At 30.1% G+C, this 21,603-nt stretch overlaps 1 protein-coding gene and 2 long non-coding RNA genes across 7 annotated transcripts in view; 1 reads left to right on the top strand and 2 right to left on the bottom strand.

The window, feature by feature from the left end:
• The window catches only part of LOC127721949 (OTU domain-containing protein DDB_G0284757-like), a 269,632-nt gene that overhangs the window by 10,651 nt on the left and 237,378 nt on the right, over positions 1-21,603 (top strand). For 4 of the 5 annotated variants that reach the window (XR_007991542.1, XR_007991540.1, XR_007991543.1 and 1 more), the window contains exons 7-11: positions 448-573; positions 1,691-1,772; positions 2,194-2,307; positions 2,778-2,854; positions 3,452-3,596. Coding sequence is in view for 1 of the 5 variants with exons in the window: in XM_052228798.1 (XP_052084758.1) it covers positions 448-573; positions 1,691-1,772; positions 2,194-2,307; positions 2,778-2,814 (359 nt within the window). In the remaining 4 variants the exon portion in view is untranslated. The remainder of the gene's footprint in view (positions 1-447; positions 574-1,690; positions 1,773-2,193; positions 2,308-2,777; positions 2,855-3,451; positions 3,597-21,603) is intronic. The other variant, XM_052228798.1, reaches the window with a different exon arrangement.
• Positions 9,485-13,458, bottom strand: LOC127721952 (uncharacterized). The gene is made up of 7 exons (XR_007991544.1): positions 13,428-13,458; positions 12,669-12,722; positions 11,655-11,729; positions 11,274-11,342; positions 10,758-10,843; positions 10,105-10,207; positions 9,485-9,581 (listed from the first exon to the last, which is right to left on the bottom strand). It is a non-coding gene; the product is annotated as an uncharacterized LOC127721952 (long non-coding RNA).
• On the bottom strand, positions 13,462-18,952 carry LOC127721954 (uncharacterized). The gene is made up of 3 exons (XR_007991546.1): positions 18,784-18,952; positions 17,477-17,511; positions 13,462-13,555 (listed from the first exon to the last, which is right to left on the bottom strand). It is a non-coding gene; the product is annotated as an uncharacterized LOC127721954 (long non-coding RNA).

Below are 21,603 nucleotides of genomic sequence, written 5' to 3'. Positions count from 1 at the left end.
CTAATTAACGGAAGATAACTTATTTGGTGAATTTTCTTTAAAGGAATGATAATGAAATTTCCATTTTTCGCAAGAAAACGAGATTTATTTTCACCCTTTTTCTTTTGATTTTCTACTAAATTGTGGCTATGTATAAGAAAATTATGTCTGAGAAAAAAATTCAGTAATGATCTACCTTAAATCGTTTTACGTTTTTTCACTGTAGACTGTTTTTGAAAAAGAAAAATATTAAAGGAAGTATTGTAAATGTGATATTTATATAAGTTTACTTTACATAATTTGATTGCATAATTACTGCATTGATATCAATCAGCATTAGAGGCAAAGTTTTTCTAATTGGCAAATACATTCAGATGCAAAAAAGCTTTATTTTAACAGATAAACTAGTATTAATTATAAATTATTACGTTTTTTTGTTAATTGTAACGTTTATAAAACAAATTTTAGGTGACAGTGGCAAACTTGATCACCACACGAATGATAAGCATGCAACAAATGATGATAACCTTTTTATTCCTGTTGATGTGTGCAACGAAGAACTCAGCAACTATAACATGACACATGATGTTGAAGGTACAATATTGTTCCTTCGGAAATGTTCACTAGCCATACTTATCATCAGTGATTTTAAAATGATTTGAATAACTTATAATTAGCGGGAATTTCTCGCTACATTGAAAACCTGTTGGTGACCTTCTGCTGTTGTATTTTTCTACGGTCGGGTTGTTGTCTCTTTGACACATTCCCCATTTTTATTCTCAATTTTATTATAAAAAGTAAAAGTCATTTTATCATCCACTTTTATACATAACCTACCATTAGTATACATAGACGTCAATATTCTATAAAAAATAATTAGTTGTATTATAAAGTTGCAGTTTATAGATACTACCAATGAGCATGACTTTATCGAAGGCTTTTCGAAAGTCAACAATGCATTTAAAACACATTTTATTTCCATTTCTCCGTACTTCCAACGACAAAATTATTATACTTAAATTTGACTTTACATGCGAAATTTAAAGTGGTTTATCTAACGTCATTTTGTCGCAATAGTTGTATCATGTGTCCTCCTTTTTTATTATTAACTGTAACGTCTATGTTATACTGCAAATGCGTTTTATTATTGTATTAATACTGTGTCGCGAAGTATACTTATGTTTATAATTGTATTTTTTGTAACTCGTTAATTGTTTTGTCAGAGTTAAGCCATTTTCCATTATTTGCTTTTATAGTGCGTCTTTTCTTTTAATGTTTTACTGCTGTTTTACGTGTAATGTGCAGGTTTGCGCCTGTTGAAACGTTCAAATATATTATATGCAACTATTTTTTTGTGTTATTAAAATTTGCTGTTACAAAATATTAGAAATTATTATAAATTAAGGAATGTATCTCCCTCATGCAAAGCTCTGATTTCTTTCACGGATTTGGCTATACTTTTTGGACCTTTTGGATTATAGCTCTTCATCTTTTATATAAGCTTTGGATTTCAAATAATTTGGCAACGAGCATCACTGAAGAGACATGTATTGTCGAAATGCGCATCTGGTGCAAGAAAATTGGTACCGTTAATTTTATTGTGCAGAGGTCGTTTGTTGGTATTTTTCATCGATGTCATCATTTGTTTTTAAATTTATAACAAGTAAACTAGTGTTACTACATAGCAATACATATGCTTTTCTTACCCTAGATATGCCATTCGTAGAGTTTGTGAGATCCACCTTCATCAAAAAACGGAAAAATGGTACTGATTGCATTGTTAGACGTTTAAGGTATGGGAAATTTTATTTTAATCGAAAATATATAGTTTTGAAATCAACTAATTTCTATATGCTACCTTCTTCCTATGACCTAATGGTTTCAATAGAATTAAAAGAAAATAAATATCTATCACAGCAAAACATATACCTTCAGATTATTGAAAAATAACTCTGTTTGTTATTCAGAATAATTTTACTGAACTTCAAATAGTCTTACAAAATATAAAAATCACTGTATTAACAAAGGGATCATTTTTAAGAACTCTATTTTTTGGGGGACAATTTAAGTCTATTATACTATGGTGTAACTCTTTCCAATGTTTCTGAATATATGGATGAATTTTTGGTCACACTATTACACTGAAACATATTGTTGTGTTTTATCAGCTAGCATTTGTGACTTTGGCTTCAGTTTTTGCTTATCATTCAACAGAAATGAAGTGGACAACGAAGACGTCATAACCAAGCATTTAATGGATATAACAATCACAGGGAATTTTATTCACAGGAAAGCAAATAAAACCACATTGCAATACAGGTGTGAAAGGTAACTTTAATCATCTAAGTCGATAATCTATAAAGGAATTTTATCTTGAAATAAATCCACTCTTGTTTTTCTCCAAATAAACAATAAATAGAAAAAGAGAACAACTTTAGTAACAATCGTAAACATTCTTAAAGAATCTATTTACATATCTTGCATATCAAATTTGCAAGACAATGCTGAGTTAAAAGATACATTTGTGACAGAAAATAATATTGGTATAGTTTTGAAAGAGATGAGTTGTATAATCTTGACTTCTGGTTGTATGTTATTCTCTTGCTTTTTTCAATAATATACGTTTTGTGTTATAGTTTATACAGTAATTATAGTATGGCCTTTAATAACAGATAGTTCCGAAAGCTTTTAAACGTATTGAACTATGAATTTTCTGAAATATTGCACAACATTTTTCTCTTTGGTTATCTATAAAGTTAAGATGCATATTTGTTTAAATTTTATCATGTTTATTTTAGATGTAATAAACCAAGAGGAAAAAAACAGGTCCTTTGAATACCAGGGCAAATAATTGTCAGGCATATGTGTCATTCCAGTATGTTATGTTAATGTAATATTCATTTATCTCTTTTACTTTTCTTTTATGATGCAAAACTATAAATTAATTTATAACTTTTAAGCGTTTGAACATCATTATTTATTGATCCTAACATCCTTGTTGTAGTTAAGCAACCTTTTGTCCGTGTCTTGAGAGTGGGAATTAAATGCATTTATCATATTACTAAACCAAACACATTTAAACAGGTATTCACCGGGCATACACCATTCATGAGTTTCTGGCTAGTTTACCTGACATTTCATGTGATGAGCGGGTCAATACACCCTGTCATGGTTGAAATTATTATATAGAGAATCCCTGTATCAAATTATATAGAATTTGGTATATATCATTTTGATGATAAGTTATCAATTTACAAGGAGAACACAACAACCATAGCAGTTATTCGAAGTAGCCTTACACATATTTTTAGAAAAAATAATCCTTTTCTTCAAGTCCGATAGATCTTAAATATTGCTTACAAGCTGTTGTAATAAATATAATAATGATACGTTTGGCAAAACAGTACTAACCAGTGACGTTGTACATGTAAAAAAAAATCATTAAAGGGCATGTTAATATCTTCTTACACAGATTTTTGACCCATTTGAGTAAAAAAGCAGTAATAATTCGGCAACAACTAAAACACAATGGACACAGTTTACAGATAAAAGAGGAAAAACACCAATCACGCCCAGATCACAGCTTACTGCTTTATATAGATGCTTTACTTGATCAGGTATTCATGTCGTCGGTATTATATATAATTTATTGCTCATATCGAATTGACTTATTTTTCAATTATAAGTTGCTGGCACTCTTATAAACACAATGATAATAAAAATTGTGTATGCTGACATTATTGGAGTTTAATATTTTCTCAACCATTCTGTTCTTTTCGATGTCTGTGTTTGTCTTCCGGCGCATTTTTTCATAATTTGCAAAGATTATAATGAATGAATAGGTTGAAATAAATCAAAAATAAAATGATTAGGATAAAATTGGCTTGCCAGAGAGCTATTTTCTGAGGACTTCTGAAAAAAGAAGATAAATATATGATAATTGTATTAGTAAATTCAATTTTATTTATCCAAAAGTATCTTATGAGGATCAGTTTTATTTTATTGAATTATCAACTGTCCGTGCTCTTGGCAATGTTTGAAAGATCAATGATTTTTCTTAAATTTGTTTGTAGAGGATCATGAAAGATAATGATCATTGTGTAAAGTTTTATCGGTACATTAAACTTAATATAATAATATTCTATATTCTTGTTGAATTCATAATGTATATCAAACCTGTTCTTCTTCTTTTTTGTCTTTCTTTGATTGTCTCAAATTTTCTACAAATGATATGAAAAACATCAACTAGTTGTATGCAAATGTTATTTACCAGAGATAACCAAATCTGAAAACTGTATAAGGTGACCAGAGGTAACCAAATCCAATATTAACATAAGGCGACCAGAGGTCACCAAATCCAATATTTCCATAAGATGACCAGAGGTCACCAAATCCAATATATGAATAAGGTGACTAGAAGTTACCCCATTCTAGCATATTAAGGCCAACAGAAGTTAACAAATCCCATTTCTGGCTAAGATGACCACATGATATCAACTTAAATATTTGTGTAAGGTAATCAAGAAACAAAAAAAATGATTAGTTCAATCGAGCCTAAGTGGCCATTTTACCAGAAACGATTGCAAGTTTCAAGTTCAAAAAGAATAATAGTTGCAGCATTATATAAATATAGTGTATGTTTTCATCATATTAAAGGTTTGATACAATAAATTAAATGCATACATACCACTCTGATCTACATTTTCTGAGGACTTCTGAAAAAAGAAGATAAACATATGATAATTGTATTAGTAAATTCAATTTTATTTATCCAAAAGTGTCTTATGAGGATCAGTTTTATTTTATTTAATTATCAACTGTCAGTGTTCTTGTGCATGTTTTAAAGATCAATGATTTTTCTTAAATTTGTTTGTAGATGAGCATGAAAGATAATGATCATTGTGTAAAGTTTTATCAATATATTAAACTTAATGTAATAATATTCTATATTCTTGTTGAATCCATAATGTATATCAAACCTGTTCTTCTTCTTTTTTGTCTTTCTTTGATTGTCTCAAATTTTCTACAAATGATATGAAAAACATCAACTAGTTGTATGCAAATGTTATTTACCAGAGATAACCAAATCTGAAAACTACATAAGGTGACCAGAGGTCACCAAATCCAATATTAACATAAGGTGACCAGAGGTAACCAAATCCAATATATGAATAAGGTGACTAGAAGTTACCCCATTCTAGCATATTTAGGCCAACAGAAGTTAACAAATCCCATTTCTGGCTAAGATGACCACATGATATCAACTTAAATATTTGTGTAAGGTAATCAAGAAACAAAACAAATTATTAGTTCAATCGAGCCTAAGTGGCCATTTTACCAGAAACGATTGCAAGTTGTAAGTTCAAAAAGAATAATAGTTGCAGCATTATATAAACATAGTGTATGTTTCCATCATATTAAAAGTTTGATACAATAAATTAAATGCATACATACCACTCTGATCTACATTTTCTGAGGACTCCTGAAAAAAGAAGATAAGCATATGATAATTGTATAAGTAAATTCAATTTTATTTATCCAAAAATATCTAATGAGGATCAGTATTATTTTTATTTAATTATCAACTGTCAGTGTTTTTGGCAATGTTTGAAAGATCAATGATTTTTCTTAAATTTGTTTGTAGATGATCATGAAAGATAATGATCAATGTGTAAAGTTTATCGGTATATTAAACTTAATGTAATAATATTCTATATTCTTGTTGAATCCATAATGTATATCAAACCTGTTCTTCTTCTTTTTTGTCTTTCTTTGATTGTCTAAAACTTTCTACAAATGAAATGAAAAACATCAACTAGTTGTATGTAAATGTTAATTACCAGAGATAACCAAATCTAAAATATGCATATGGTGACCAGAGGTAACCGAATCCAATATTAACTTAAGGTGACCAGAGGTCACCAAATCTGAAATCTGCATTAGGTGACCAGAGGTAACCAAATCCAGTATTTCCATAAGGTGACCAGAGATAACCAAATCTAATATATGAATAAGGTGACCAGAGGTAACCAAACCCGTTATTAACATAAGGTGACCAGAGGTCACCAAATCCAATATATGAATAAGGTGACCAGAAGTAACCCCGTTGTAGTAAGGCAAACAGAGGTTAACAGATCTAATTTCTGGTAAAAATGACCACATGTAATCAAAATTAAATATTTGTGTAAGGTAAACAAGAAACAAAAAATGATTTGTTCAACTAAGCCTAAGTGGCCATTACCAGAAACGATTGCAAGTTTTAAGTTCAAAAAGAATATTAGTTGCAGCATTATATGAACTTTGTGTACATATCTATCATATTAAAGGTTTAATACAATAAATTAAATGCATACAAACCACTCTCAAGGTGACCACAAGTATTCAGATGCAATATCGCGGTAAGGTGAGCAGAGGTAACAAAACTTAATATTTACATTATGTGACAAGAGCTAGCAAATCCAATAAATACATATGGTGACCAGAGGTAACCAAATCCAATATCAGCATAGGTGACTAGATGAACGTATTCCAATATTTACATAAGTTGACCTGAAGTAACCAAATCCGTTATCTTCATTAGGTGACAAGAGGTTACCAAATCAATTATCTGCATAAGGTACACAGAGGTAACCAAATCCTATATATGCGTAAGATGACCAGATGTAACCAAATCCTATATGCGGAAGGTGACCAGTGGTAACAATTCAAATATTTGCAGAAGGTAACCAGAGTTAACCGAATACTATTTTAGCATAAGTTGACCAGATGTAACAAAAGCCGCTATTTGCATAAACTAACAGAGGTAATCAAATCCAATAATTGCATAGGTTGACCAGAGGTAATTCAATACTTTTTTGCATAAGATAACCAGAGGTAACCAAATTCAATATTTGCATTAGTTGATCAGAGTTAACAAAATCTGAAATCTGCATAAGGTATTATCCATCATATTAATTGATTTAATCAACAAATTAAATGCATACATACCATTCTCATCTAAAATTTGTATGGACTTCTGAAAAAAGAAGATAAAAATATAATAATTGTATAAGGAAATCAATTGATTTATTCAGAAGTATCAAGTGAGAACAAGCATAAATTGACCCGATTTTTAATTGTGAATTTTCTTGACAATTTTTGCAAGTTCGTTCATTTTTTTTAGATGATCAGGAAGAAAATTCGATGGTAAAGTGTTTTCAATGAATAAACATTTAAAATGTTATGCAACAATCATCTGTAGTCTTGATGAACCAATTATAGATATCAAACCTGTTGTTGTTCTTTTTTTCCTCTCTTTGAATGTCTAACTTTTTCTAAAAAAAAGAATAAACAAAATCCATGAAGAGAAACTAAAGGTTAATATTTTTAAAGTCAGTACAATTCAGAGTAAAAATATATACTCAAATTATTAAATTGCAATATAAAAAAAGGGTAACCTCTCTGTCAAGTATAGATTACCTTGAACAACACGAACCATTTAGTGCTTTTAAATAAGTGTGGGTCAAACATAAAAAAATTAATAGCTTAACGTGAACTTACTTCTAGCGAAAACTGTGTGAATTATATATATTCATAGGAATTAATTCAGAAGCATGCTTTATTATTTTTTCTGCATGCATTTATGTTTATCTATCATTGATTATAATGTAATGTAAAATTGATACAGGATAGAAATGAAGGTGTGATAAAGATACATGACTTCACAGCAGAGATAATAAATAAGGAAATTGTAATTATTGTGTCAAGCAGAACATTAAGTGAGAACAATAATATGTAAAAGTAGTGGCATATTGACTACACATTGATTATATTTGAAGCGTACAGATTTAGGATAAAGCACACCAAACTAAAAGTTCACAGTATTTTATACATTACCATACATCTGTATATAAGAAACAAAAAAATAAATAAAATCCAACAGCTTATACAATGCAAACAAGAAACTGACAAGTTATATAACAAAATCATTTGAAAAGACAATATTTATAGAAGACTTAAAAAGTAGTGTGCACTAAGCAAACGGTACCTATGCCAGCGTCATTCTGTATTAATCAACTAAGTCAAGAGGGGGAACATTAAACGTCTGCCTTTACCATGTGAGTCTGAATGTGAGAACAACAAATCTTTGGATTTCAAAGATATCTTAGAATAAGTTCATTTAGTGCAATCTATAAAAAATGTAAGAAATATCAACATGAATATATCTACAAAAATTAATAAGTCGACTTCTGTTATGAAATTAAACGCAACTTATAGAATTATTGAACAAATCGAAGAACAATGATCATTCTACAATTTTGTTATATCGCATTTTGTCCTTGCAAATTAAATTCTATTTCATTGTATTACTTTAAAAAAAAATTAGAAATGGTAGAATTTTCTATTGCACTCACCAGGTGGAAAAATTGAGCACAGACTGCATAGTCCTGGAGTCATACACTTTTTGTGGAAATTCCTTTTACAGCATGAACATGCTCTCTGCAATATTTAATAGACATGTTCAAATTCTATGAATTAATGTAGTTATTGCGAAAAATGTTAATATTAGTGAAAGTTCATCAAATTGATATAAAAAAAAACATTTATATTCTAACCTACAATATCACAAGGTTATGTTAAAAAATTATCAATTTTAACCATAAAACGTATTTAAATAAGCAATAAAAATAATAAAGCACCCTGTTAAGTTGAACATCAACGATCTATAAATGTATATTTACCATGTTAGTTGGTTCTTTAGCACACAAGAAGCATGTCATAACAGCACCTTTTGTTGCTATAGTAAAATAGAAATAGATGTTAACATGAATTAGGAACAACATTCTTCTGCTCCAAATCACAAATAAATTGCAGCAGCTGATAATAAGTCATAAAATTTAAAATGTTTACACTTGGTTGATGTTATTTTTTACGTTCCTTCCCGTAGATGGTAATTATGATGGTGATGCTCATTCATGACAGCGGCAGTTTATATGAAGAAGACAATCGCATAAATATATCGGCTAACTTAATTAGACCTACAAAAACTAGTTGATTTTTAAACATCTACTTTCCATGTTTATATTTCCATTAATAAGATCGTAATATTTGACAACAACACATTATCATACATATATAAGACATGGAATATCATAAAAATAAGTACAGTTTGAGCTGTAGAAAAAAGAGAGAAATTATAACAGAAAACAACCGGAATTATTAAGCTATTATTTCCAAACTACATTTTTAAGTATAACATATCAATAATGAATAATACATTAAAGAAACATAAATACATCATTTATAGCGTAAAGAAATTTGGTCAGAAACAATAGATAAAATTAAAAACAAATCATCAATGAATTGAGATAAACATCAAAGAAAAGGATTTCAAACACATTATTGAACATGTTAAAATTCATATTCCCTTTTTATTAGATTCACTTATTGTCTAGCAAGAAGATATTAAGTATTTACATAACATACGGTACTATTAGTAAATGCTTTTATTCTATTGATTACTTACGCACAGCTTGAACAATTTCACTGCCAATTGTGAATCTTTCAGCTTGGACGTTTAATTCCAAAGATGTATCTGTCTTACTTAGGTATCGGTCGAGGAACTAAAAAAATAATTCTTAAATGTACACATTGTTTTGTAAATTTTCTATGGCCTGTTCAAAACTGAATGTTTAAATTACTGAAATGATTCATGTAGGCCTAATAATGATATAAAAATGTTTTTTTTACAAAAGGTAAATTAAAAGTACCACATATTTATTTGTTTTTCTTTCCATTACATTTAGAGTAATTTATGCAAATCATAGATTTGGTTAAATTTCACACAACCTTTGTGCTTTGCGGATTTTACTGAAATAGTTTACATGATATATATTCCAAGTTATTGTTTACACATATTTAAATAAACAGGTTTGGGAAACAAGTTGTTTACAACTTACAACAATATTTTGTTCATCTTATTTGTACGATTCTGCCTTTTTTTCAAAATCAACAAGGGTGTCTTTTACGTGCAAAATTGTGATCTTTATTAGTATATATATATCATTGATTTAAGATTCAAGCTTCAATTGAACTTTCATTTATTAACTCTCAATTCATACATGCAAAGCCCAATGTTTTATGTACCTTCAAACAATAAACACCACATGAGCTAAAATCATTTTGCAGAGGATACCCAACTGCTGTACAGATTGTCCATGTACCAAGATCTCTGCTTTTAGTGAAGTAGCTACATAATATAATATGAAAAGAAAAATGTGTTACTTAAAATTGATATATATTAAAAAGTCAAGCTGGCTATAGCCATAATGCCAGCCATTGCCTTACCCCGGACTGTATCATAGAACTTACATGTCTAGCTAGATGTATGATACTTAAGGAGATATTGCACATTCCATAGAAAACCGTTCATTTGACCAACCTTTCTAATGTAGGAAAAAAAATAATTGCAGCTGTTTTAAAGTTGATATCAACAACGTTTGGAAAAAAATAACTGGTCTTCAGTTCTTACTGCTATATTCAATTTACAAAGCTGTGCAATCAATAATACAATTATAGTTCAATTCCAGTATCAACCAGAAGTAATTTTCATTTTAGATTAACAAATTATATTTCTCTAGATTTGTCCTTATAACTTGTGACTCACTTCTGAAAATTTCAGAATTATAAACTTTTTTTTAAGTATATATATCAAACACAGAAATAAAAATTTACTTTGAAACAAATCACATGCATTAAAGCAATAAACGACTGTCATGTAACTACAGTTTCAATCTTACTTGAAATTCTTTTCATATGTTCTCAATTTCTTTGATATTTTGAGCGGGTCCATAATTGTCACAATATGGTGTTGGACATCCATAACCTGAAACAAAAATTATTCTCTCTTTTTAATTTCACATACTTAAATCTGTTTACATTAACATTTATAAAAAAATAAATATTTTGCTTAATTACTGGTTGTTGCTCAATGTTCAGAAGCAAATATTTGATAATATTCTATACGAAGAAGCCAATATTTTATATCTGATATTTCTTTTCTAACTATCATTTCCATGCAGTATAAATGCTTTCATATAAATGAGTGCAAAATCAGTTGGAAAAATGTATGAGAAAATATATATATTAAGTCAAGTAAGTTGAATTAAGTTATAGAAGAACAACTAACATGACTAAAAACTCAACGAAATGTCTGAAATGCTGTTCTTGCAACTCATTTTTCTATTAACTTATAACCTCATGGAAAAATGCCTGAATAGTGTAATTAATAACATTAATTGAGCAAATAAACCTACCACAGCAACCCAATGACACTTCCCGTCATTAATGCACCCAATGACAGTGTCATACTGTTGTATATCGTCCTAAAAAAGTATTGTAAAATGTTATTATTAACTTACAAACTGATTAAAAAAAAGACCGATGAAACATTAAATACATTTTATAAACAGCAATATAATACCATACACAATACAATATTTAGCATATTGTTTTATTATTTATCATTTGATAATTTACATATATCATCAATATGTTAGAATGTCTTATTATTTTGTTAAAACGTGAAAGGCGAATTGGTAATATCCAGCTTTTAGCTGTAAAAAGAGTAATCTATGTGTAAATCAAAAGCACTTATATAAAAAGAGTTTATAACAGATGATTATATAGTATTATACCTTTTTAAACCAAGTTACGCTTTTCCTCCCTTCAAAAATTGAGGTCAGAATCAGACAATCTGCACGGGACACTTTCTGGAAAACGGAAATATGTATAAAACAAATTTAAATTGTGTGACAAGAACATTGGATTTATTTAACTGTTTCTATTACATCGGAACGTGAAATTATATAAGGTTTTTCTTGCCTGGTTCAATACTTCTTCAAAGTCAGTATGAAATTACCCATCAAAAATACGAGGAATAAAAGTAAATTCATTTTTCTCATAGTTAATGAGTTGTGCATATATTTCCTTAACGACAATTCCAAATGGGATATAACTCTTATAAGGAATATCCAGATAGCTTCGGTTGAATAATATATGACATCATAAGGGTGTAACGAGTAATTGAGTAAACTAATAAAATATCGCAGTAGATGTATCTACACGCAAAATCGAGATTGGGGAGGTAACTCTATTAATGAGAGTAAAAAGTCTTCGTTAGGGCAATGGCGAAAGCTTATAAGCTGTACGATATCATATAAAACAAAGTCAAAGCTACATCTGTTAAAAATAATAGCTCAACTTAAAAAAGGCGAACAAAATATAAATAATAATATCAAAATAATGATAATAATTATAATCCTTAAGTAAAGCTAAAAGTCTTTCAACCGAAAGGTAGAAAGACCTTAAATTATATAAAAGGGAAAAAATAAAAGATGATTTAGTGGAACAAATATTTCATTCTCTGCAAAAAGGGTGGTGGGTGCGAAAGTAACTTTTACAATACACAGTTTACTTTGGTGAAATTGGAAATGAATAAAAAATGCATAAAACAAGTTTAGAATGATAATTCAGATACCCTTAATGGAGGAATGGATCATGTAGAAAAAGCGAAATTAAATGAATTGATCCTGGAAGTTACAAAAAAATAAGCATGCTTTAAAGTAGCCGATGAAAATCAGTCAACTCTAAAATAAATGCACTGAAATATGATAAAACGGTTATTAAATAAATACTTTTAATTCGTTTACCTGTACACACTGATCCGTCCGTTTTTGCAGTACACTACAATAAAGATTAATTATCTGAAAAAAAAAAAAGAAAATGATAAGGTCAGATCTTTTCAATCAGTATGATACAAAGGAAACCATCAACAAAACTAAATATCACAAAGGTGAAGACATACAAGTTTGATCAAGATAACACATAACATAAAGTACCATGATTATGTTATCAGTTTAAGACAGATTATTTAAAAAAATCCTTGTACATTTTATAGAACTAAATAAAATCAAAAGACCTCCAAAAACCTGAATGACTTACCTGCATTTTTTTTGCTGTTAAATCTTTCATCAATGATTATTTTTGCTTTTCAATGGAAATAAAGTAGTGCTTACATTGTCAAATTGGTATTTAATTTTTTTTGGTATCTGTCATATTTTCTTAAATGGCAAAACAATGCATTTTAAACCAATATGCTATTAAGCCATAGTGACTTTATTTCTTGGCATAAAAGAAAACACAATTACTTACAGGCCAGTAACTCTTTAAGGGGTCACAAAAATTAGCAATTTAGTGGCATCAACCAAACAATGGGTAGTTTTATTTGTCTGAAAATGCTTTACCTAATGAACCTTTTCACCAATGTCAGATTTAATTTTATTTTAGATACCCTAAGGATGATTAAGCTTACGTTTGGTTGGAATTGGTTCAGTAGTTTCAGAGGAGAGTTCAAGATCTTTGAAAACGTTTAACCTTTATTACATAAATTAAACCATTAGTACTGTTACCTGATCATTCAACTCCTCCTCAATTTTTAAGCTAATTAAATCCGATACGTAAAGAACATTCCCATACACCGTACCAAACTTTTCGTCAGCATTTCCTTTCCATGAATCCCATATAGTTTCCAAAAATGCTTTAAATAAATAATCATTTTTAACAATCAAAGTAATACAAATAATAATACCTGAAACAAATGACATCAATTAAGTTTCTTTTAAATTTTGGAATTCTACGAAAACAGAAGTGCAATCTTGTTTAGCACAGAAGATCACAATATTTGGGTAGGGTGACCAGAAGTAGCCGCAGTCAATATTATATAAACAATAGGTGCCATATTATTTAAGTCTATAACCGTTTAAATTGCAAAGAGGTAATAAAGGTTTACAAGTTACAGAATGACATGAGGTAATTAATATCAACATATGTGTAGGGTTAGCAGAGTAAGTCAGAAACTATGTAGGGTGACCAGAGGTCAACCAAAGTCACTATCAGTGAAGGGCGACAAGATGTAACCAGTCAATATATTTGTAAGGTAAGCGAATGTTAACTAAGACAATATGCGTAGGGTGACCAGATTTAATCAAAGAATATATATCTGTTTAAATGTCGCAGAGCTAGCCAAAGTTCATAACTTTGTCACCTGACTAAAGTTAACTAAAATCAATATATGTGTAAGATGACCACAGGTTACAAAAGTCAATTACTATGTAAGGTGACCAAATGTAGAGAAAGTCAATAAATGGGAAGGGGTGACCAGAGGGCACCAGTCCATAAATCTGTAGGGGACAAATGTAACCCAAATCTGTATATGTGTGAACTGCCTACAAGTTAACAAGTTTGATAATTGTGCGGGGGTAACTCAGGTCAATAACTTAGTAGGAAAAGAGGTTATAAAGTCATTTTATGTGAAGGGTGACCAGAGGCAACCTAAGTCAATATATGAGTAGGGTGACCAGAGATAACCGAAGTTAATATCTGTGTTAGGTGACCAGAGGTAACCAAAGTTAATATATGTGAAAGGTGACCAGAGGGCACCAGTCAATAAATCTCTATGGCGACCAGATGTAATCTTTAATCAAAATCTATATCTATGTAAACTGCCGACAGCAAACGAAAGACAATATCTGTCACGTGTATGGCGTTAGGAAGTAACCAGTTTCAATATATATGAAGGGTGACCAAAGGTAACCATTGTTTAATCTGGAAGATATGATTTTAGTATGCACACAATTACTGCACAGAGTTTGGTAATTTTAATTTTCCAACGAAAGAAAGAGGTAGGGCCAATATGCCGAGGATTTTTTTTCACAGAAGGGCCAATTTCAAAAAGTGCCGACAGAATAAAATTTACTATAAAAACAAAAAATAAAAATGCTTTTTGATCAATATCTCGATTTACATATAGTATGATATGTGTGATCAATAGTTAATTTAACCCTAAAAAATGATGAAAATCCAATATCCGGATTTTCGGGTGTTTTTATGTGGAAAAAACAGGGAATCCCCCAAGAAGGACATTTCAAACCAAAAAAAAGTTATGCTTTTTATGACTGTAGTTATTCATACTACTTTTTACTTCAAAAATGAAATTGGTTTAGTGTGTCCTTATTACATAAAAAACAACTTTTTAAAGAAAAAATTGTAACATCGATAAATTGTACCGATATACCTTCTAAATAAGAGTCATAATGATCAGAATCGCCGTAGCTCTACCATTAGAGCACAGAACTACTAATAAATGATGAATTTGAAGAAAGGGTTCGAACCTCGCTCAGAACTTTTGCATTTTTTTGTGTTGTTATATTAAATTTTAAAGTTTCTATCATATTTTTTCGGATGTTTGCTTGACTCATAGAGTCATTCTGGTTCATTTTGACTATTCAGTTAGTTTACTAGTATATAATTTTACGTGTATCAAAGAAAAATAATGTATCGCTTATTGTGTGCAATCCTATGACTGTCCATACTCTTGAATTACTTTCTATTCATGTGTTTACATTATTACGTATATCCAAGGGACAACTGCCGTCAAATTGATGTAGGTGCCTGTACATAACCAATAACACGAGAATTAATTCTATAGAAATTAAGCCTACATGTTGCGGGTGTAATATACACATAACTTAAAATAAGGCCATTGTATACAAGTTTCATAACAACAAAAAACAATTCGTCGAAACCTTTTTTGAACATGGTATTATATGTAACAAATGCAGTCAACAACAATTTTGTCGCCAAATCACAAACTGTAAAGATACTAGTACTGAAATTTTTACCACCTTCTATACACGGGTACCTAACTCATCAGAAAAATAAAACAACATAACAGAACAAATCAATTACACTACAAATCGCGATTGTAGGTAAAACATCAAGAAACTGTTGCATCTGTATCACAACGAAGGGCCGATTTGTTAAAATTACAGAAAAGGCAATAAAACATGAAGTAGTAACACAGGGTGATCTATGACCAACTGATGTAAGATGTTCTCCGGTTTTAATTTTATATACATGTACATGTATTTTCTTGTCTTATCTTATAGACGATAAAACCTTAAAAGACCAGGACAAATACAGATATACATATTCAGAATGAGAAAATCACGATTTGAATTAGTTCGATATTATTTGGCTCCTTGACAATTTACATGGTATGGCACCTCGCATAAAGGATGTTAATAATAAAATAAAATCAATATTAAAAAAACAATAGTCTTGGCCTTGTTTTTGTAGGAATACCTGTTCAAGGTATGAAAATAAATAATGTGACGTATTTTCTTGTACTATAATTAGCATCTATCGGGCTATTTAAAACATTATTTACCTATCTTATCGAATGAAACAAATCTCCGGCAAATTGGCCCTCCCTCTTTATTTTTTTTGGATTCCTAGCAGTTTTATGTTATGGTTTACGTCTACTTTGAAATTTAATTGTAATTTTATTTATTTCATATCGGTTCAGAATAAGATTCTCTTATTGGATAAAAAGGGGTAATATGACATTCATTATTTTTCAGTAATAAATTCCATCCTTCATTAACAGAACAAAACGGACCAGAAAACTGGTCGTTAACGAACTTTTACATGAGAATGACAGGTGGGCGTGGTTTCCGTCTGATAATGACCGTTGAGGCGTGGTTTCTCTGTAAATGACCGTTGGGGCGTGGTTTCTCTGTTAATTACCAATGGGGCGTGGTTTCTCTGTTTAGAGAGATTTATCCATTTTTAAAACATGTTCCTTTCTTTAATATTATATTTAATTTGTTGAATTGTTTATTATTTGTTTTTTGTTAATAATAAAATTAAAGAGAACTTGATTAAGTATTTATATACTGAAAAATTGCACTAAAATGAATGGGAGTATTCCTACAACTGGTCTTCACTCTCTGCCATACAAATCGTACGTCAACTACTCGAGTTCGCTTTAGGCATTTTGAATTAATGAAAATTTTCAAAACATAGTTCCTCAATGAAATAAACATAATAGTTCTTCAAAACAAAACTGGTCATTATCGTGATACATGGACTGCCCGTAGGACAGTAATATTGACTATGACAGCGATAATGACCTCGACTTCGCGTCATTATCGCTACCTTAGTCAATACCACTGTCCTGTGAGCGGTCCAACTATTATATAAATATTAAATCCTGAATTAAAAGGATTAAGTCGATTAGAATGTGACCTTACTCTTAATACTGTTCAATGGCATTTTAATATAATTACACCAACTATATATAGCTAACAACATTACAAATGTCTACATTCATAAATACATATAAATATGTTACTGGTTGAGTTGACAAATAAAACTGTAAGATCAGCATAACATCAGAAGAAACCTTCTCAAGCTCAAGAGATAAATCATTGAAAAATATTATTAAAAGTAAATGTCATAATATGGAACCTTCTGGTACTCTTGATCAAACCTCTAAAGTAGGTAAATCCCTAACTTTGTATTGTGTAACTTTTGTCTTCCGTTTGTAAGGTGGCACTAGATCAATAGCATTTCCTTTCTTCTTGAAGATAAATATAGAATTGATTTAAAAACTTACCTTTACTTCTTTCTTTTATGACAGCTAACATTATCCTTAAAAAATATTAAAATACAGTTCATCCATTGCTTAAGTTATCTTAACATTATCAATATCATCAACTACATGTATAAGATTAGGCCGTGTTCACATTGACTTAAACTCGGTGTTGTGTTAGTGTAACTCACACATTAACTAAACATAATTGCGTTCCCATTGATGTTTACATGAAGATTTAATCAAGACTCATCTATCATCTTTGCCGAACACATAGTTCATTTGAAAAGGTCTTCCTGAATCGATCAGACGTACACACTGACAGAAATATTTGCCACTGGTCTTTATACTCAAACAGCGATTCACTTATAAATGCATTACTGAAAAAGGGGGAGGTTAATTGTTTGTTTGTGTAGTATCTGAGACTCGTTAAAATACTATTAGAAATAATAAAAAAAACATTCTCCCCTCCCTTTGACAAATACTCCTTGGATAAAAAAAAATAGCACTTGAAACAAACAGAAGAGATAGAAATGTAGTGATCCTTAACATAGCAATTCTTTTTCTTCGTCTGTAAGCACGCTAATGGCAATCCTACGTTTTTAATGCGTAATCGAGACATCTTTAAACTACTGCAAATCATCCAAAATGACTTTCTTAAAGGAGCAACCACTTTACTTCAAAAAAAAGGGAGAGGGGTTCTGAGTTCTCGCGCGAAAGTTTATAATTAGTTTTTTTTCGATGGTACCAATTTATATAATATTTAACATGTTTAACACTATAATGTATGGGAAAACGTTTGATTCAGAATATTTGTTCATTCTATAATTGTCTGAAAAATCCACCCCCCCCCCCTTTTTTAAAGTCAAGTGGTCGTTTATTAACTGTAGAAAAGTTGTTCGAAAATTTGAATTCGGTTCTACGTAATGAACATTTAAATGACATATAGTTTACGAGTGTGAACAAATCTTATGTACATGTAACTAAACAAGGTGTATAGATGTGAACAAATTTAATGTGAAACTAGCGTACATTACATTAAACCAAATGTAAACATGTTTACTGTACACGACGTTTGGTGTGAACACGGCCTTAGTGAATTATTTATTTTGTGAATTTTTTTTTATATCTACTTCTACTTAGAGTCTTAGGGTGAATATATCCTTCTAGTCTGTGATTCGAACATTTAAAAAAAACGTGTCATCACAAATGACAAATCATGCAAAATGGATGAAACAATTATTTTGCTTTGAATGACTTAATTAAACTTAATATGCTTAAGTTTGTGTTATTCATTGTATTCAATTGCTCGGTATGTTAATTTTACTTACAGATAATACAGACGGTGACAGGCTCTATGGTGTATTGCTAAATAGAAAGATGAATTGTCTATTTTAAGCTTTCTATTTTTAGACATGTGTTAGAACTACAATATTACTACACACAAGAGCACTATTTATAGGGTGACCAGTGGGCACCGTTCAGCGTAACTATTATCCTTGTGCATGTCGAAAGGGAGACAATCATTTCAGTGTTTCCGGGGGGAATGGACAAATTACGGACGTGGCCCGTAAGATTCGTCATCTTCTTTTATTCTTCATTGGGTGAAGATACACGGAAATCCAATTGGGTGGGGGTTAACTTATGGCAGTGGCTATTTTGCCGGCAATGATAAAAAATCTTAATTATAGCCGGCAAAATTATTAATAGCATATTTCTATTGGAATGGCTATTTTGCCGGTACTATTAATATGATGGCCGTGATCTTTTTAAAATTTTGTCAGTTCTTTGTCATAAAGACACAAGGGAATTCTATGTTCGTTTTGAATATTTAGAATTGTTTTTAAAAATAATTTACTTGCTTATATGAAAATTGAAATTTTTGGACAGAAACTAAAACATTCAGTAACAATATGCATAAGACATAACTGACCTCTGTTTTGTAAAACTGTATTCAGTGACTTTTTATACTAAGGAAAGTCTGTGCTGTATAATAAAGTTGATAAAATAAACTGGCTTTAGATATAGCATTTGATACAAAAAATATATATACAATCTAACAAGCTTCAAAATAAAAAAAAATATAAAATGAAATTTGTGTTTTTGAAACAATAGTCATGCAGTATTTGTAAACAAAATTGTGTTGTAATGGCAATTTTGTCCCCCATTAACCAACTTGCTACAGAGCAAGTTGAGTAGAGCCAGCAAAATAGCCATAGCAATTTTTCTAACTTTTTTCCGAAACATAATGTCAAATATTTTTTCTCCAAATGTTCAGTGGAAACAAACTATTTTGTTAACTTCCGTTTTAATTTGCAACAATTATTTTTTTCTTTAAGAAACACGAAATTTAGAAAGATCCAGGCAAAATCAATGTAGATTGTCTTAAAATTTTAAAAAATAATTTTACAAATTCCCTCATATACAATGTATATAAATTTTCATATACAAAGAACTGACAAAACTGAAAAAAAACACAATAATATTAGTGCTGGCAAAATAGTCATTATAACATATATATGTTATTTTGCCGGCTATTATTAAGAAATTTTAATCATTGCTAGAAATTTGCTATTTTGCCGGTGCCGGCACAATAGCCACTGCCTTAACTTATATGTTTATATGTTTTGTTGTTGTTGGGATGTTTCATTTTTTATACTAAAATTCGGTACCTACAGTAGAATAACCTACAGTAGAATAGAATAGAATTTGTTAAATATATACATATGTCGTGGACAAGTTGCGATTTTGTACATGTTATAACATGTACAAAACTATTGTACATGTTATAACTTGTATGATGCAATAATACAAGTTATAACATGTACAAAAGTACCTCGTACATGTTATAACATGTACAAAATATTGCTTAATAATGGTTTTAACTTGTACAAAATTTGAAAATAAATTTAAATAAAGATGTTTCTATTATTACACTACATGTCATTAACATCAATAACAAGGCTATGTAGAAAGGGCGATTGCTGATGTACAAGAAATGTCTCAATGGCTCAGAGAAAATAGTTCTAAACAATTAATGGTCTGAAGGATTAATATGTATCCAATATAAAAAAATCAACATACCTTCGTGTGAAAGTGCAAACCCAATATAAATTTAAACATTATTTGGTTCTGATCCAAAAGTATGATTGAGCTCAAACACTGAAACTGATGGCCATGATTTAACAAACAACGATGACCAAACCATTACAGAAGAGACAGAAACAATGGTCATTGAGTTAATTGATGCTTACATGGCCGATGAAGCATGACACCTATTGGTATAATTTCTCATAAGAGGACACTTTTTGGTGGTGACATTCCTCGTGTCAATACTATTGGGGGTTTGTCTGAAATATCAAATATTGACATTAAGCGTGTACAAATAAGGGCCTTCTCTGGCCAACAGGTCCAAGCTCTCCTAAGGTGATAATGTTATCATTCCAAAAGGGGCCCTACCGACGAGAGAACATAAACATGATAAAAGGCGATGTGGATGAACATGGCAGCTATAAAATTTGAAATAAAGATGGACAAAAAAGGGATGTTTGATCAGGTTCAATTTATTACAAATGCAAAGTTAGATGTGTCTACAGTCCCAAGATTGATATGAGTGATAGATATATTGTGAGTTAGATATCATTGAGTGGAGGGCATGCAAGGTTTTGTGCATTATCAATTTAAGAAAGGCAATTGTAAGTCTGGTGGGTGCAAATGTAGAAGAATGGGGGTTTTGTGCAAATCTGGGTATCATATGTCTCTGTCTTATAGCAACAAGAAAACAAAACTTGTTTCTAAAATGTATGAAAATATTTAATGTATGCCGTAAATTATGCACCTTTCTTTTGCTTTTGTTTATTGTTCTTTGTCATTTAATGAATTTCAAATGTATATTCTGCTTTATTTAAATTAATTTTCAAATTTTGTACAAGTTAAAACCACATTTAAGCAATATTTTGTACAGGTTATAACATGTACGAGGTACTTCTGTACATTTTATAACTTGTATTTTTGCATCATACAAGTTATAACATGTACAATACTTCTGTACATGTTATAACATGTACAAAATTGCAACTTGTACACGACATATACACAAGGAATTGTAGATCATTGTATAGTGAGTCTCACAATACAATTCATTGACGAAC

Source organism: Mytilus californianus, unplaced genomic scaffold, assembly GCF_021869535.1.
Source record: "Mytilus californianus isolate M0D057914Y unplaced genomic scaffold, xbMytCali1.0.p SCAF_12, whole genome shotgun sequence".
NCBI classification, from domain to species: Eukaryota; Metazoa; Mollusca; class Bivalvia; order Mytilida; family Mytilidae; genus Mytilus; species Mytilus californianus.
Note: the sequence above shows the minus strand (reverse complement) of the source record. Positions and strands in the feature narration are given on the sequence as shown.